Raw genomic sequence first — 19,449 nt, forward strand, 5'->3', positions numbered from 1 at the left:
ACCTATGCAAGTTTTGGTGCTTTTTGCAGAAACGCACTGCAGTCCATTAAACATGGTTTCCTGCGGGACATGTTCGCATCTATGCTTTTTTTCAGCCACTGTGTTTTTAGAAAGGGTCAGGGACTTTTTTAAAAGCAAAACAGTCCTTTTTTTTTTTTTTTCTTTTTTGGTTCAATAGGCTTCAATGGAGAAGCTGGAGAAAACATGTAGTGCGTTTTTGCAGCGATTTTTGCCATGAATTGTGTTTCGTGTTTTTTTTTTTTTTTTCTGCCCTACAACAAACTGGGCCAAAAAAAATGTAAAATTGCGGTAAATCGCGTGTGAAAAAACACACAGCAAAAAGCACTGCAGAAACCATCAAAGCAAGCTGCATAGGTGTGAACACAGCCTTAGGCCTCATGCACACTGCTGCTCCTAAACTGAAGTTTTGGGGACTTTGGTCCCTAAACGTACCTCAATAAAAGACTTTGTGTCTATGCACACCCAGGCTTTTAGAGGAGTTTAGGAGCAGCAGAGTTTATAAGCAGTCAAAACTCCTTCTGAACGCAGAAGAATTGCATTCAGGAGAGGAGTTTTTGGGCATTAAAAACGCTAAACACGCCTAAGCGTGTTCTGACCAATGTAATAAATATACACCAAAAATGCTTAATGGTCTAGACACGTTTGAAAAAAACGTGGCTTGAGAGCGTTTTTAATTCTGATTTTCCCCTGTCTGGAAAAACAGCATTTACAATAAACCTGTGTGCATGAGGCCTTAGTCTGCTTTTGTTCTGGCATCCGTGGTTTTTTATTCCTCCCTGTGCTGCTCTTTGTAATGGAGGCAGTCGTGGCCACAGGCTAAATTATTGGATTAGTAGTGGTGGTAAATGTAGGTGTGCACTTACTTTTTCTCTGTGACAAATCTGTATTTTTGTTTGAGAATAAATACTGTTTCAGTTTTAGGTGTCTCATGTTAGTCACTATTTGAATGAAGCAATGATGTTTTCTAATATGTTGAAAACGTCAACAATTTCCTGGGGATGTACTTACATTTCACATGACTGTACACCTGGCTTTCATTTCTACAGAGTCCTTGAACCTAGATTAACATGAAGCTTTACTGATGTAGCACCCTCCTAGTCAGGTGCTAGGTAAAAGCATTTAATTGTAGTTCTGCTTATCAGGGAGCAGGATTTCTAGTTTTGCCTGTTACAGGTGTCCAGGTGTGATTCACTTGGCCTGAGGGAGTGTCCCCACTGTATCCAATAGGACAGCCTGTTGGACAGTGGAGGAAACCCAGCCAGCGACACACAGGCTTTTGTGGCTGTCCCAGTTGGAGGGCACTGCAGTGGTGCAGCCTGGGATTAGTCGTAAAAGTCAAGGGCACATGTGACAGAGCGTCTTTGGCCGGAAGCAGAGTCCCAGGAGGAGGGTGAGGGCTGTCTCTCCTCTCCTCCTGTCAGAGAGGAAGTGGTCACAGGCGGTCAGCCTAGTGGACCAGGAGAGTGGGGCTGAGCTGTAAGGTCCTGTGGAAGCTGACAGTGGAGCAGTGGCAGAGATTCCTGCGAAAAACAGTGGCGGTGAGTAACGGGGAGCTTGCCAGGGGTCTACCCAGGTAGGGGACCACTCTAGCGAGGTCAGTGAACGGAAGGCAGCACAAACAGTGGGTCAGAAAGGGGGTGCCAAGATAGACCCTGAAGAAAAGCCTAAAGTACTGTTCATCATTTAAAACCTTTACCTCGGTGGCAAAGTGAAGCAGCGGCCTTGCCGCACACACCACAGATAGTTGTCCTCAAGTTGTGCACAGTCGCTAGTTGGAGTATCCCACTCATCCCTTCTCCCATCCCGGTTACAAATAAAATACAAAAAAAACAAATCTCCTGGACTGTTTATTCACTGAGTCGAGGACTTAAAGCTGTTAGTTCAATTGTCCGTTGCTATGGGTAACCCAGGGGAATCCAGTTTAAGCAGCTTGCATGGGGGCAGTGCTACATTTGGGGGCTCGTCCGGGATGTCGTCCTGGGTTACTGGAACGGTTTCTAATGGCAACGGCCAAAGAAAATCTGTGAAAATGTAATTTTTGTCTCAAGGACTGTGTTCTAATGCTCAAGACAAGTGTGAGGCCTGCTCTATGGGAGATAGGGAGAGTGGGATGAAGAATAAAATGCACAGCGATGGTTGCCCACGGCAACGGAAGAATTTTTGCCAGGATTACAAAATATCTGATCAAGTGTTGTGCTGGAGAGCGGGAGAAATGCATCTTGCTGTACAAAAAGACTGTGTCTGCTTAACAGTAAATGGCGGCCCAGGGCACGTGGATCAGTGTGCCGGGGGCCGTGTGTGTTCCAGAGCTATGCAGGAAAATGTTGACCGTCCATCTGATGACAGTGAGAAATTTTTCAAATACAGTATGGCGAGTCTTGCTTGTACAAGTGCTAGGAAGAGAAATGTTGGCCGTGCATTCGACAGCGGGACAATTCTACGGACTAGCAAAGAGGGTCAGCTGGCTCAGAGTGATGGAGGCACAGTTGGAGCCCTGGTGCAAGCAAGGAGAGCGGATGCGTGCAAGCTGAGAGGCACGGTCCACTTTACAGTAACTTCCATGCAGGCTAAGCTGAGATGGAGGGTTACTGTACCGCGCGCTGGAAGATTCTGCCTAGCAGGAGGAGCCACCGCCAATCCAGAGTCGTGGGCAGGGATGCCGCTCATGCACAGCCAATCCGGAGAAGGAGGGAAAGTCTGTAAATTACTTCCGCATCTGGGTGTGGCTGAGAGGGAGACACGTGTGTAGAGGAGCAAGATGGCGGGTACCGGAGAGAGCCGGAGCGCAGTAGAGGCTGTCCCACGTGTTGGCGGAGAACCTGCAGAGCAGACCGGAGAGAGGACGACATCCACCCTGTGGGATACGGGGGTTGGGATTTTGCCCGACGGGAGACTGGCATTGTGCACCGGAGGAGGCATGGAGAATTTGGGCCTAGTATGTCCTCAGTGTCTGAATGTGACCATGCGCATGCAAGTGTGGGGCTTGCTGCGGGCGGAATTGAGTGGAGGTCGGCCCAGAAAGCTGAATGTATCCTGGGAGACCGGGAGACCCTGCCGGCTGTGGAGTCGGGGGCCTTACGTGGGCCTTACGTGGGCCAAGGAAGAGGAGTGCTCAGGCTGTTAATGCATCTGGAGTCCATGCAAGCTGTCGTGTCCAGGGTGCAAGTGGAAGGAAGCCCGAGTGTCCGAGCCGGGGTGCATGCAGGTAGGGAGCGGCCACCTGGTGCATCCAAAAGTTGCAGCAGTAGCGATAAAGTCTGCTCTACAAGCAGAAGGGAGAAGATGGCCAGTGGTGACCGAGGCTGCATGTGGAAGTGTGAGCAATGAGGAGGAGGCCTTTGATGTGGGGTCTCCCAGCTTTCTGCAGCGGTTCGGGTCCTTTGAGGAAGGACTAGAAGTTTAGAAGTCGGAGGAGGAGACTGAATGGGACTGGGGGTTCGAAGATCGGAGCGGTCCAGCCAGTCTTGATACACCTGATGAGGAGACTAGGGATTCTGTGGTGCGAGGAGAGTGCGCCAGGAATCTGGGGTTCTGTGAGGCCTATGTCAATCGGGTCCCAGACCTTACCCCACCTAAGAACTATGCCCCGGTTTGGGATCAAAATGAGGCCTACGCCTCCTTCATCAAGAGAGGAGACCCCATATTCCCCCGCTAAGAGAGGGAATAGGAAGACTCTTCCCAGATTTTCCAGGATGCAGAGGTGAATCCAGATGAAGGTGGCCTTTAGAGTATGGCTATGACTATCCCTATGCTCCACGGGAGTTCATGCTGGAAATAGAGGCTAAAAGAGAGTCCTGGTGTGATGAAGCTGTATGGGACTTCCTCTTCATCCCCAAGCCACATCGTAACCAGTCGAAGATGGACTTATGGAAAACATTCCTTTCAGTCAAGACACAGTGGAACCATGGGTGAGCCATCTACTTGGACCAAGTGGAGGTCCGCCTCCCAGATGGATCTGGCCAGGCCTGGTCGATCAAGATTCAAGATAAAGAAGGGAATACAGTGCGAATTCCTCACCCAGACTTTTACTGTTTCAGAGGACATTCTACGCCCAATTGAGCCTGGCTAGCCTATATCTTTTGTTGACTGACAAGTTGCAGTTGCTATTGGGGCTTAGGCCCTATCCCCATCACCCTCCTTCCCCTTCTATTCTTGCAGAAGAGGTTGAGGGAAGTGCCGGCTGCCACTGGCTGGTGGGCTTACATTAGAGGGCCGACCCTCTCAGGAGAAGAAACTATCTCATACTACTCCGGAGATCCTTTGGGCCATCGGGCCGGGATCTTGTATTACAAGTTGCTCACAGTTCCAGTGGGACTACCTTTGGGCCACCGGGCCGATAGCGGAACTATGCAGTAGGGATCGACCGATTATCGGCAAGGCCGATATATCGAGGGCCGATATACACTTTCCCCGATATATCGTAATCTGCCCCGGAGGTTACCGATATTGCCGATATTCTCGTGACATCATTGCATATGTTGCGCCTCCGCGCACTGGGACAGCTTCTGCCTTCTTAGGCCGCCTCCCTCAGCCTCGTCTGGAGTCTGGGAGTCTCGGGACAGTGAGTAACAGTGCAGTGTACAGTGCACACAGTGTGTTTTAACACAGCCGCCATGCATACACCCACCCAGAGCTGCCCGGTGCCAGCCAGCCACCCACAGGCCTGTACCAGCCAGCCACCCACCACACAGGGTGCCAGCCAGCCAGCCACCCACCACGGGGTGCCAGCCTGCCAGCCACCCAGCACAGGTTGCCAGCCAGCCACCCACCAAAGTTAACTGGTGAACATGCTGAAATGTTATGCTTTCTCCACTATAATATTGTTCTACGTAAGTGGGAGTATTGAAAGTGTAGTAGTATAGTACTAGTGTCCACTCCAATCCATTCCACTATCTAGCTTTTGTCTAGCTTTTTTTTCTAACAGTCTTACCCTGGCTGCGCTGCGCTGCAGTCAGTGCAAAACTGCTAGAAAAAAAGCTAGACAGTGGATTGGAGTCAGTGGACTACTGCTGCAGTAGTGCACCACTCACTGCTGCAATAATTTTAAATCACTACTGCAGTCACTGCAGTAGTGATTTAAAATGATTGCAGTGAGTGAGTGTACTACTGCAGCAGTAGTCCAATGACTCCCCACTGTCTAGCTTTTTTTCTAGCAGTTTTGCGCTGACTGCACTGCAGTAGTGATTTAAAATTTATTGCAGTGAGTGAGTGCACTACTGCAGCAGTTTATGCATCATTTACAATCAGATGATGTGAAACTGATGTCCCTGCAAATGCGGTTTTCCTATCAGTTTTTATGCAGTTAAGGTGTGAAGAACGAGTCCTTAATGTTAAAAATGTTAATAAACAAACATTAACATGTTCAGTAACAGATTTGTGTTGAAAATTGTGTTTGTTTATTTTGCAAAACAAAAAATGTTCATAATATCGGCCCATATTGGCCGATACCGATATGCAATGGCCAAAATATCGGTATCGGCAACGAAAAACCGATATCGGTCGAAACCTACTATGCGGGGGACCGTTCGTGCAAGTGGGTGGTGCATCCTGAACGTTTTGGTGGGGGGGGGGGGGGTCCTGGTGCCAGGGACCAGAAGAAGTTACCCCTCACTTTTGCAGGACTGTGGGTTGCTCAGGCTTCTGCAACCAACCCTGCTTGAAAGGAAGAAGAGAGCGGACAGGTTGCAGTAAGAGACGCTTCACGCACCTTTTTTAGTGGCAGGGCCAAGGATCATCTTCAAGGAATGAGGCTGAGCATCATGTCAAAATAGTCAGGGTTGTTGGATGAGAAGGCCGCCTCCGCAGGGAGGGTCTTATCATCTTGAGTCAGATTTATATCATTTAAAGCAGAGGTCCTCAAACTACGGCCCGTGGGCCGCATCCGGCCCGCTAGGGTCCTGAACCCCGCCCGCCAGCAATTGCGGAATCAGGGGTTGGGCTGCGGGGCAGGGTGCAGATTTCCACGGCCGCTGTCTGCTGACATTACTTTTTTTTTTTTTTTTCTCTGTGCAGGAAATCGTCTGTGGCAGCCGCCAATTGGCTGTGTTACTGCCGCGCTGCATTCTGGGAGTTGTAGTCCTGACCGCACTCAAGTTCCTTGTGGCGGTGGGTGTGGAGAACTGAGCAGCGGTGCGCAGCAGAAAACTACAACTCCCGGAGACTTTGAAGGCAGGAAGAGGCGGGGCACACGTCGCAATAGGGAACAGGTTACGCACATCACATGACCCGCTCAGGCTCACCGCTGGATGGCTGCAACAGTGCAGCCTGAAGTTTTTAGAGTGAGAGCAGCTTACTTTGGACCGAAAGTCTGTGGATTGGAGGCAGGGATCGCCAGCCTGCCAGGGGACGCATGGTACTGGCTCAGGCTGGGCACTGGCTGCAGCTTGAAGTGGTCATCACCCCAGGAGGCCGAGCAAGGACCTGCTGAGCTGTCATCGGCATCGCTGAGGTGAGGCACTCTGACACCCCCAGCTGACCCCCTCATCCCATCTCACCCCCCCCATATACACCCCATTTACTCTGCCCACCTTGTAACCTCAAAACAGGAAATAGCCCCCAACACTGTCTGGCTGTCAGGTCCTGTGCTGGTTATGGCCTGTTGGTCCTGCTGGCCATGGCCTGTTGGTCCTGCTGGCCATGGCCTGTGGGTCCTGCTGGGAGCTGGCCATGGCCTGTGGGTCCTGCTGGGAGCTGGTCATGGCCTGTGGGTCCTGCTGGGAGCTGGCCATGGCCTGTGGGTCCCGCTGGCCATGGCCTGTGGGTCCCGCTGGCCATGGCCTGTGGGTCCCGCTGGCCATGGCCTGTGGGTCCCGCTGGGAGCTGGCCATGGCCTGTGGATCCTGCTGGCCACTGAGTCCTGCTGGCCTGTAGGTCCTGCTGGGAGCTGGCCATGGTTTTGGTGCTGCACCCCAAGCAGGGAGCTGGCCATGGTCAGCAGTACCCATAGGCTATGGCCAGTTTCTAGCAGGATCCACAGGCCATGGCCAGTTTCCAGCAGGATCCACAAGCCATGGCCAGTTTCCAGCAGAACCTTCAGGCCAGCAGCCAGCAGGACCAACAGGCAATGGCTAGCTCCCAGCAGAACTTACAGACCAGCGGCCAGCAGGACCCACAGGCCATGGCTAGCTCCCAGCAATACTTACATGCCAGCGGCCTGCAGGATCAACTGGTGAGGCTGCATTGATGGGCACTGATCAAGCTGCATTGATGGGCACTGATCAAGCTGCATTGATGGACACTGCTGAGGCTGCATTGATGAGCACTGAAGAGGCTGCTCTGATGGGCACTGGTAAGGCTCCATTGATGGGCACTGATCAAGCTGCATTGATGAGCACTGATGACGCTGCTCTGATGGGCACTGGTGACGCTGCATTGATCCTTAGATCTCAGTGGTTCATGCTGGGACTTGAAGTCCATTATTTTGGGAGGTATGATTTTCCTAAAAGTGAAGGACTGCAAGTTCCAGCATGAACCCCTGAGAGCTGAGGACATGACAGCCCCCTAACTAGTGAAGTCCCAGCATGAGCCCCTGAGATTTAAGAATGTGACCCCTTAGAGCTCGTGGGTTCATGCTGGGACTTGTAGTCATTCACTAGTTGGGGGGGGGCAGGTCTTCACCCCTGAAGGGTTCATACAGGGACTTGTCTACACTGCTTGCACTTTAGTTCCTGAGGCCATGGGTTTAAATATTGTACTGTTTTTTTTGTGCATTACAAATAAAATATGTGCATAGGAATTCGTTCATATTTTTTCAAACTATAGTCCGGTCCCCAACAGTGTCTGTAGGACAATGAACTGGCCCCCTGTTTAAAAAGTTTGAGGACCCCTGGTTTAAAGTATCGTTATGCAGAAGTGTCCAACTCCAGGTTGTTCCGGATGAGTAGTGCTAGTTAGTTAGGGTGTTATTTCACCCACCGAACAGAGCCTTGTTTGGTGGGGGGTGCATTCTTCTTAAATGCACCTGATGTGAATGTAAATTTTGTACAGCAGATATCTTTATTTTTTCACTTAAATTATTTCTGTATATTTGTTTTTTCCTTTTCCCCCCTTTCCAGGTTTGTGGAAATTTTGTAGGGGACGGCTGCCCCAGAGCCAATGGGGACATGGCTCGCTTTTGGTGGGGGGTGGATGTAGCACCCTCCTAGTCAGGTGCTAGGTAAAAGCATTTAATTGTTGTTCTGCTTATCAGGGAGCAGGATTTCTAGTTTTGCCTGTTACATGTGTCCAGGTGTGATTCACTTGGTCTGAGGGAATGTCCCCACTGTATCCAATAGGGGAGCCTGTTGGCCAGTGGAGGAATCCCAGCCAGTGACACACAGGCTTTTGTTGCTGTCCCAGTGGTGCATCCCAGGATTGGTCATAAAAGTCAAGGGCACATGTGACAGGGCGTCTTTGGCGGGAAGCAGAGTCCCAGGAGGAGGGTGACGGCTGTCTCTCCTCCTGTCAGAGAGGAAGTGGTCACAGGCGGTCGGCCTAGTGGACCAGGAGTGTGGGGCTGAGCTGTAAGGTCCTGTGGAAGCTGACAGTGGAGCAGTGGCAGAGGTTCCTGCGAAAAACAGTGCCCGTGAGTAACAGGGAGCTTGAAAGGGGTCTGCCCAGGAAGGGGACCACTACAGGGAGGTCAGTGGACGGAAGGCAGCACACACAGTGGGTCAGAAAGGGGGTGCCAAGATAGACCCTGAAGAAAAGCTTAAAGTACTGTTCATCACTTAATCATTTAAAACCTTCACCTCAGTGGCAAAGTGAAGCAGCGGCCTTGCCGCACACACCACGGATAGTTGTCCTTGGAGTATCCCAATCATTCCTTCTCTCATCCCAGTTACAAATAAAATACAAAATACCAAATCCCCTGGACTGTTCATAGACTGAGCCGAGGACTTAAATCTATAAGTTCAATTGTCCGTTGCTATGGGTAACCCAGGGGAATACAATCTAAGCAGCTCCCATGGGGGCAGTGCTACACTTATTAACCACTTGCCTACTGGGCACTTAAACCCCCCTTCCGCCCAGGCCAATTTTCAGCTTTTAGCGCTGTCGCACTTTGGCAATTGCGCGGTCATGCAACGCTGTACCCAAATATATATATATAGTTTGCTAAATTTTATAACAAACAGGGAATTTTTCTCCTTCATTGATGTGCGCTGATGAGGCGGCACTGATAGACAGCACTGATGGGTGGCACTGATGGCACTGATAAGGGGGAACAGATGGGTGGCACTGAAGGGCACTGGTAGGTGGCGCTAAAGGGCACTAATAGGCAGCACTCATGGGCACTGATGGGTGGCACTGATGGGCAATGATAGGCACTGGTAGGTGACACTTATGATGGGGCACTGTTTGGCACTGATAGGTGGCGCTGGTGGGCACTGGTAAGTGGCACTGGTGGGCACTGTTAGGTCACACTGGTGGGCACAATTTGCCCTCTCCTCTTCGGGACCGATGTCCCTCTGACAGCAGCCGGCGATCGTTTTATTTTTCTCCTCACACCGACAGTGTGAGGAGAAAAAAACAACTGATCGCCGGCTGCTGTTTACTTCACATGATCAGCTAATCGCCGGCTGCTGTTTACTTCACATGATCATTGGCTGACAGCTGATCACGTGGTAAGGGAGCGGGACCGCCCCCTTACTCCGATCTGTGATCAGCGGAGTCTCATGGATTCACTGATCACAGAGCGAGCCAGGCCACTCTGCAGGGAGCGCGCAGGCCACTCGTGCACGGGAGGACGTCAATGTACGCTCTCCCGGCAATTTAGGTCCGCGCTGTAGCCGTCATTTGGCTATAGTGTGGGTGGGGGGAGGTTAATCAGAATGGTTATGGAGCTATACTTACATTCATGAAGATTTAAAGTGTATTTCCACTTTTGTAGCTAAATTTGGATAGCACTTATTTTATAGTTATGTTCTTATTCACAGTGTGACTATGCGGTTAATTTTGTAAAACTGGAAGTTTTAGCCGCCTTCATTGTATGTTAATGAAAGGAAACTCAGCCTTCCCTAAGCTTTTCCATTAGAACACTGTCACCGTGAACTTGTTTAGAAATGCTTGCAGTTTGCCATGCTATCTTCTCTCAAACATCTAAAAGCTAAGAGATACTTCTTTTCTTAGGTATGTTGTGTAAATCCAAACACGTAAGAAACAGTTTTTTTTTTTTTTAAAGTGAAAATACATTTGAAACAAGTATGTGCAGGCTTCTGTTGATTTTTATATCTTACTGGCTGTGTCCAAATTCTTTTTTTTTTTTTTTAAACTTATGATAGTTTAGACTGGAGCTACCAAGAAATTAATAGTTTAGTTTAACCTTTTTTTTTTTTTTTTTTTATTTGATTTATTTTTTTCATATGTAAATAGAAAGATAATATTGCGCTTACTAAAAACAGTTACAAAATCAGCTGCAATACAACAATGTTGTTAAAATCACTATATATACAAAATTCCACGCTAAAATTGATATAAAGAGTTTAAACATGTTATAGTGTTAATCCTGCGAGCAAAAATGGGTAGTGTAATTCTATGTAATGCAGCGGGCACAGCATTCTCTCATAAGTGTAAAGCAGAATAAAACAAAAACAATGCAGTGGAAAACATATAATATGATGATAAATCGCGCACACCAAAATGATTGAATAAAAATGCAACTGAAAATATGTATACAGTAGCTACCCTGTATGCAATGATATAAAGTGCTGAGTGTGCAGAAGTAAACACAATAAGATATGACCGTATAGAACCAAGTGAAAATAAAGCAATTCTGACTAAGCAGATATAAACAATAATCGCTTAATAAAGCGCTGATGGCGTTTTCCTGTTATCAGAGAAATATTGCACTTTCCATTGGTGCACTCTAACAAGTCCACTATGAGTGATCCAATGGTATCCTTTTGTGGTGACAAGTGCCTTCACCTCTCCACCCTATGTGACTGGGTCCTCGCCTCCTCTCCTGGGACCTAGCGGCTAAGCATAGGTCTAAAATCGCAATAATGCCCCTCAAGGGCCACCTTTCCTGGAGCCAGGGAGTATGCGTCAGTCCCTCGGTAAAACGTCACTCTCCAGACAACATCCCTCATGGAAATCAGTGGTTGTAACATGAAAAGAAGGGGCACTTGAATAGTGCTTATACCTCTTTAAATTTATTCAATAATAAAAAACATGTAGACTGGTACTCACATTTAAAAGGTGCTTGAAGTGCACCAAACTAAAAGCAGCCTTTCTTAATCAGCATGTGTGATGGTAACCAGGCAGAAGTGGAAGATCTGTAAATGCTGCTCCTGTACTTCCTGGATACAGCAGAGAACCGTCCGGGCCCCTCCCCTACGCGTGGCGACACAGGGTCCCATGTCTTCCTCAGGGGGAAATGTGTTATACCCCATAATAAAATCATAATAAATGCAATATAAATCAGTATATAAATAACAAAAGTGCAAAGTTCAAAAAAGTTTGCAAAAGAGGTCACAAGACAGTCCAAAAATACTTCCACCATCTGGTAGAAGTCAGGAGAATGAAAAACCTTACAAACTAATTTAAAAATCAAAGTGTCTAAATCTGGATATATATCCATATGAAGGAAAAAGTTCTGTGTTCCAAGATGGAAAATGACACCACCAGTGCTCCAATCACCGAAGGGGAAAACTTGAGAGCACTTACCAGAAGTAATAGACTCTAATTACCATATGGCAAGAGAGTCGCATGGGCTTTAAGAGTATCGACTTGCTGAAGTTACCCTTGGTTTATGATCTCTCTCTCGCTGATTCAGATACTCAAAACTACTCAAAACCCTCAAACGTATTTTTTTTTTTTAAGCAGAAACCCTAGAAAATAAAAGGGCGATTGATTTTTCATTTTTTTTTGTCACATATATTCGCAGCAGTTTTTCAAACATAATTTTTTGGGGTGAAAAATACACTTTAACAAATTCTAATGCAAAAAGACACAATATATAACCCACATTTTTGGTAAGATATAAAAGCTGATGTAACGCCGAGTAAATAGAAACCTAACATTTTTTAAAAATGCACACAATGAATGGCGACAAACCGTGATACGTAGAAATCTCAATAGGTGACGCTTTAAAACATTTTTAGAGTTGCAGAGGAACTCTAGCACTAGAATTATTGCTCTCGCTCTAACATTCGGGGGGGGGGGGGGGTACCTCACACGTCTGCGTTCACTTCTGTGCGTGAACACAGAGGAGTGGGGGGGCACTTTACTTTTTTATATACTGTCTTATTTATTTATTTATTTATTTTTTTTATTTATTTAAATCACTGTTTTTATTGCCATTACAAGGACAGTAAACATCTCTTGTAATAGAAAATTTTGGAAAAAAAAAAAAAACTACATTTTTTTCCTTTCTACTATACTACTATAAAACATATCCAATTAAAAACTATTTAAAAAAATGTAATTTCTTCATAAATTTACGCCAATACGTATTCTGCTGTTTTTTTTGCTAAAAAAAAAAAAAAAATGCCAATAAGCGTGTATTGATTGGTTAACATGAACTTTATAGTGTCTACAAACTATGGTATATATTTATGGAATTTATTTTTCTTTTTAAATTCTAGTAATGGCAGTGATCAGCGACTTAAAGCTGGACTGTAATATTGTGGTGGACAATCGGACACTGACACATTGTGGGAACCAGTGACAGTGATCAGTGCTAAAAATATGCACTGTCACTGTACTAATGACACAGGTTGGAAAGGGGTTAAACATCTAGGACGATCAAAGGGTTAAATGTGCGCCTGTCAGAACGGAGATCTTCCTTGTTTACATAGTATGTCTGTGTTTTACTGACTTTCGGCGGGTGCCGGCAGACATCCAGTGCCTGGCACCTGCTGATCGGCTTCTGCTGTGATTAGTTTCACTGTGATTGATACCTAGATGAATTTTGTTTACTTCTGGCCTAGACCTTAAAGTGACGTCATGACGTCGCTCTGGTCCTCCCAAGATCAGAGGCGATCTGGTCTCTGTTCACCTCCATGGCCAGCCACGCGAACTGTCGGATTGTTTCCTGGGTTTGCTGGTAAAAGCGGTAAGCTCGGAAAAACTTGGAGAGTGGTGGGGTTGACCCCTTCCGCTGCTTCTGAAAACGATCCAGCGACCGATTAACCACTTGGAACACTTTTCTGAGGGAGCCAATCACTGGCTGAAAAAAAATACCAGCGTTATGGCTGATAGCTTCAGGCATAACCCCAGTAAACCACTTGCAACCTGCAACGTATATATACATATTGCTGTTAGCAAGTGGTTGAACAAGACACAGTTTTAAATGCAACTATTTATTTGAAGACTGTGTCACTTTTGAAGGTAATGTACTGTATGAAGATTGTTCTAAAATGTATTTTTATTTTGCTTTCAGTTTGTCATACTGATTCAGCATGTGACCATTGTTTTAACAGAATTAAATACCTTGTAAATGATTGGCAGAAGAAGAAATGCGTAACAGTGAAAGTCAACTTTGTATTTCTTCCGCAGGTCACATCTAGAAGAGAACCAGAAGACCAGTCGGCGGCGAAGAGTCTTTCCTCATAGAGAGAGGACAGATTCTACTGGTTCCAGCTCTATTTATTTTACTACTAGTTCTGGGGCTACACATACAGATGTGGAGAGTGAAGGAGGGTAAGTGCTAACAAAAAGCTATGTTAGGGAAGTCATTAATTTCTGGGATATAGTGTATGTAAAGGTAAAGGCAAATTGTCCACCCACTGGGGACATTCACCTCTCTATCTAGCCTGAGAACCATTGTTACTGTGACAAAACGTGAGGGGGAATCCACTTGCTTCACCAAAGCAAGATGTGAGTGAAAATAATATTACTTCTATTACAGATCACTTTCAGCAGGACTTTTTTCGAGCCTGACAGCTTAGGTTTAATCAGTTGTAATGGACAGTTAAAGCAATAATCTGTCTATTTGGGTTCACATAAAGTAGAACTCCAGAGTGGGGAAGGTTTAGGGCTTTAGTCGTAGTTTTTGTTGCTGTGTTCCCAATGGGGAGATTTCCATCCACTTGGTGGTTCAGCAAGAAGTAAGAACATTTTGACAGTGAGAACAGAGGCATTAACAAGGACAGAGGTTCTAACCCTTGCCAACACAACTTGCTTGTACTTCAGTGCTTTATTGCTCTCCATGTCTTTTTTTTTTTTTTTTACTTTATTTTTTGGTTGAGATGGACTAGTGTCTTTTTTTTTTTTTTTTTTTTTCTTTTCAACCTGACTAATCTACCGGTATTTGTTACTATGTGTTATCATGGGAAAGACATTCTTCTCTTTCTGCCCAGATGACACAACAGGAATTAAGCAAAATCTCTCCAGCGGGAATATACAGTGAATGTCAACAAAAGCCTAACATAGGTTTTAGTCCTTCCTCATTATCTGTCTAAATTTTCATGAGTTCTACTTTAGTGTTAAATAAAATAAAATGGTATAGGTTTGCCCTTCGCTAGTACTGCTAGACTGCAGGTCATTCTCAATAAATTCTCATTATATATTTGATCTTTTTACCTTTGAAGCTGAACACAAGACAAGCGGATAGAGTGATTGTAAAGGCGGAAGTTACCTTTTATACATTCTATGCGTGAAGATGAAAAAAACCTTTAGTATGAAGCTCCCCCCTCTAACCCCCTAATACTTGAGCCCAATCTCGATTCAGCGATGTGCAGCTGCTCTCCCAGCTCTCTGCCTTCTCATTGGCTCAGAGACAGCAGTGGGAGCCATTGGCCCCCGCTGCTGTCAATCACAGCCAGTAAGGAGGGAGCAGGGGGTGGGAGCAAGCCCACACGAGTGCCCCATAGCAAGCAGCTTGCTATTAACAGTCCAGAGGCAATGAGGGAGCAGGGAACAATTCTAACTTCTAACAGTCCAGAGGCAATGAGATTACAGCTAATTATCAGCTCATAAGAATTCTGTCTGGAGGAACAGCTATTTATTTGTAATTGTCAAACAGATATAGTAAAGTGCCTTCAATGCCATATTTAAAGGCCCAAAAGAAAGCAAATATATAATATATATGAGTACCACACTATTCGGAATACATGATGTTGGTGGCCATCGTCCCAATAATATGTATAGACCGAAAACCCCCTAAGTGGGTTTATTTTAAAGGCAATCCTACATCTCAAATATAATAAAATCATGTATTTATTCATGTTAAAGTCAAGTACAATGAATAGTAATGTGGTTGAACAGTACAAAACACAAAGGTATAAGTGTATAGGAAAAATAAAATTGTATCATGGCTTAAACTAGGGCATCATCGGATTGCGAGGAACATCTCCTCTATAAATCGATTTCTCCAAATGACTTGACGCATTTCAGGTAAAACCTTTCCTCAGGGGTATAGTAGATGGAGATAAGGATACTCCTACATTATATTAATAAAGGAACATATTTCAATCATATAACATATATATTACATATGACATCTTCATTACAATGTAATTGGTTGCATAGCAATAAAGATAGCCCTGGTGATCATAAGCCATGTGAATTAATCACTTACCGCAAATCAACGTAGACCTACGTCGGCTGCAATAAGTGGCTGTACCGGGGGGATGCCTGCAACTAGAGGCATCATCCCGGTACCATTTTTTAGAGCCGGCGGTCGGCTTTTAAGCGGTAATGACCGATGTGCTTGGGGAGCCACTCGATCGTTAACCCAGCGAGCGGGGAGGGGATGCCCCCCCCTCCCGCTGCCTTTCCGCAGCTCTGTCCGGGTCTCCCATCCCACCGGGAGACCCAAGCAACCAGCCGCCAGACGCTGGTTGGAGTTTCCCGATCAAAGCCGGATTTGGCTTCGTTTGGGTCTCCGATGACGTAACCCGGAGGCACTTGGCTGCTAAAGGCACCGAATTTAAAAAGTGACTATTCAAAAATGCAGTTTTCGGTATTTTAAATATATTGAAGTGTAGTGGAGGGGTCTAGGGTCTTTTAGACCCCCGATCCCTCCATAAAGAGTACCTGTCACTGCCTATTGCTGTCACAAGGGATGTTTACATTGCTTGGGATAGCAATAAAAGTGATCAGATTTAAAAAAAAAAAAAAAAAAACCTGTGCTAAAATTGAAAAAAATAGATAAAAAAAAAAAATAATTAACCACCCCCATCGCCGTGAGCTCGCGCACGAAATAAAACGTATACAGAAGTCGCGCTCGCAAATGAAATCGCTGTTCAAACCACACGTGCGCTATCGCCGTGATCGCCAGAGCGAGAGCAATAATAAAAAAAGAGCTACTCTGTAAATCTAAACTGGTAACTGTTAAAATTTTTTAAAGCGTCGCCTATGGAGATTTTTATCGATCGTAGTTTGTCCCTATTCCGCAGGTGTGCGCAATTTTAAACACAGCTGACTGTTATTTTTACAGTTCTGCATGGACAGAGTTAGAAAAGGGAGAAAGAGGGGACATAGGTCCAAAATTTGCCTTGATTCCCATAGACCTGTAAATCTATTTTGGGTACCCTTTTAGTTGAAGTTTTAACTAAAGTTTCAGTAATAACTACTTTTGTGTCTCAGTTTGGCAAGATTGAATCAAATGGCACACAGCTTTATGCCAGCATGCCTGAAGACCTTATTGTCCAATGTTATAGCTGTAGAAATGCAAAGGTCAAAAAGATTGCTTGACCTTTTAGCTGTTAGTTTTCCCTGGTTAAGGCAAATAGCTATTATCTGAATAGCAGTTACATAGTTACATAGTAGGTGAGGTTGAATAAAGACAATAGTCCATCCAGTTCAACCTGTGTAGGTGTGTGTGGCCGTAATCATCTCACATAGCCCTGAATGTTCTTCTCCTTTGAGATGTACGTCTAAGAGTCTTTTGAAAGCCACCATACTTCCCGCAGAAACCAACTCTTGTGGTAGAGAATTCCACAATCTTGTAGCCCTAACAGTAAAGAACCCCCCACGTTTCCTGAGGTTAAAACGCTTCTCCTCTAATCGCATTGTATGCCCTCGAGTCCTCATGCAATCCTTTCGACTGAATAGCTTTTTTCTATGCTGAGATCACCATTAAGATATTTATAAATTGCTATCATGTCCCCTCACAGGCGTCTCTTCTCCAGGGAGAATAAATCAAGCGATTGCAGACGCTCTTCATAATTAAGGTCCTCCAATCCCCTAATCAGTTTAGTTGCCCTTCTCTGGACTCTCTCCAGCTCCAACACATCACTCCTAAGGACTGGTGACCAGAACTGGACAGAATACTCCAGATGTGGTTGGACCAGAGATTTAAAAAGTGGAAGGATTATAGTTTTATCTCTGGAAAACATCCCCTTCTTTATGCATGCTAATATTCTGCCGACTTTGGCAGCTGCCGCTTGACATTGCATGCTATTGCCTAGTCTATCCTCTACCAAGACTCCCAGATCTTTCTCCATTTTTGATTCCCCCAAAGGTTCCCCCCCTAAAGTGTATTGTGCTTTTATGTTTTTAGTTCCCAAGTGCAAAACCTTATACTTCTCCACATTAAACCTCATTTGCCATGTCGTTGCCCACTCTGTTATTTTGTCCAGGTCATTCTGTAGGATATCTGCTTCATGCTGTGCAGTTATTGCCCTGCCCAATTTTGTGTCATCTGCAAAAACTGATATAGAACTACTGATCCCATCCTTGGGGGACCCCACTTACCACCTCAGACCAGTCTGAGTATGCGCTGTTTATTACCACCCTTTGGACATGCCCTTTTAGCCAGTTCGTATCCAAGAGCAAACCCTGCGGTCGATACCTGCAGACCTTATTTTATAAATTAAGCGCTTGTGGGGAACTGTATCAAACGCCTTGGCAAAATCCAGGTACACCACATCCACTGGTCTCCCCCCCTATCTAGCTCACAGCTCACCTCCTCGTAGAATGTTAAGAGATTGGTTTGACAAGAACACCCATTTGTAAACCCGTGCTGATTACTGCTGATGATGTTGTTGTCTTTGGCAAACTCTACGATATAGTCCCTTATCATCCCCTCCAGAAGTTTACATACTATCGATGTCAGACTGACAGGCATATAATTTCCGGGGACATGCCTCTGCCCTTTTTTGAATATCGGTACCACGTTAGCTTTCCTCCAATCCCCTGGTTAATTTCCTGTCATAATACTGTCAGCAAAGATCAGTAACAGTGGTCTAGATATAGTCTTACTAAGTTCTTTGAGTACTCTCGGATGTACGCCACCTGGGCCTGGTGATTTATTTGTGTTTATTTTATCCAGCCTTTCCCTGATTTCACCCTCTGTTAGCCATAGCGGCAAGTCCTGTATATTACTACTAACCATATAGTCGTGGTCAGTTGTACCCCTCCTTTTCCTGTCTAAAGACTGGCAAGAAAAAAGCGTTCAGCACGGTTGCTTTTTCAGTGTCCTCTGTAACCATCCTTCCATCATCAGCAGTGAAAGTTAGAAGGGGCTGTATAATGGTTGTCAACAAGAAAAGGACTGATGACTTCACTGTACTGTCTAGGTCTCCTTCTAGTTAGTTCCCATCCAATTTCTTTTCCTCTTACCTTTATGTATTGTACTCTTGTCGGGCTGATTGCATCTATTCAGACACACAGCATGGCTCAACCCAACCCAAAGGTTTTGACTGACCGCAGCCAATTTGGGAGAGGGCAGAGGAGCTGCTTTAGACGTGCATAGCGCTGGATCAAGAATGGGTTCAGGTGAGCATGGGGGGGGGGGGGGGGCGACGACGACTATGCACAGAATGCATTAAGGTAAAATAAACCGATTGCCTTTACAACCACTTTAATGCCAACTATGTCTACTGTAAATTTCCAGATTACAAGGTTTCAAAATCGGACAACCAAAAAGAGGAGAGGATGGGATGGGAGGCACATGCATTGGAATGTTGTGTTGCTTTAATGCAGAAAATGCATTACGGTAAAAAAAGGTTATCCTTTAGAACCACTTTAACTCTACGCAATTTATTTGTATTTCGGTATGGGTTACTATCCCAGTATGACAGATGTCTGACTAGGCTGTTTACTACTTTCCACAGCGCCATTAGGTGTCCCTTGCTAATGGAGGTTTACGACACCCTGCTTTGCTGTTAGCTTGAACTATTTTAGTGGGATTTAGGTTAACACTGCATTTTAGCAAATATCATTTTTGTCAATGTATCTTGAACCTGACTGTTCTCTTTTCTCAATGTGTACCTTCCTGGGTGCTTAGCACGGACATGAGATTTAAATCCGATGGCTCGGTTACTAACTTGCAGATTTTGTGGAAAATGATTGCGGCACTGCGTTCATTATATGATTTACATGGGTTCCTTTGCATCTATTTACCACTTAAAGCAGAGCTGTTTTGACAAGTACCTGCTCCCACTTCCGTTCCAGTCGTCTAGGCAGGTTGAGCATAAGTTCTCCTCTCTCATGTCACAGGTCCCAGAAGATTGCCCGATCAATGGGGAGCGATGCGCGGGTAGCGCATGTGCAGGGGGCTGT

At 45.7% G+C, this 19,449-nt stretch overlaps 1 protein-coding gene across 1 annotated transcript in view; it reads left to right on the forward strand.

The window, feature by feature from the left end:
- Nucleotides 1–19,449, forward strand: part of RMDN3 (regulator of microtubule dynamics 3) — a 192,988-nt gene that overhangs the window by 16,688 nt on the left and 156,851 nt on the right. Inside the window, exon 4 of the mRNA XM_082275613.1 lies at nt 13,498–13,641. Within this exon, the coding sequence (XP_082131739.1) occupies nt 13,498–13,641 (144 nt within the window). The remainder of the gene's footprint in view (nt 1–13,497; nt 13,642–19,449) is intronic.

This window comes from Pelophylax lessonae (assembly GCF_965119305.1).
Source record: "Pelophylax lessonae genome assembly, chromosome: 13".
NCBI classification, from domain to species: domain Eukaryota; kingdom Metazoa; phylum Chordata; class Amphibia; order Anura; family Ranidae; genus Pelophylax; species Pelophylax lessonae.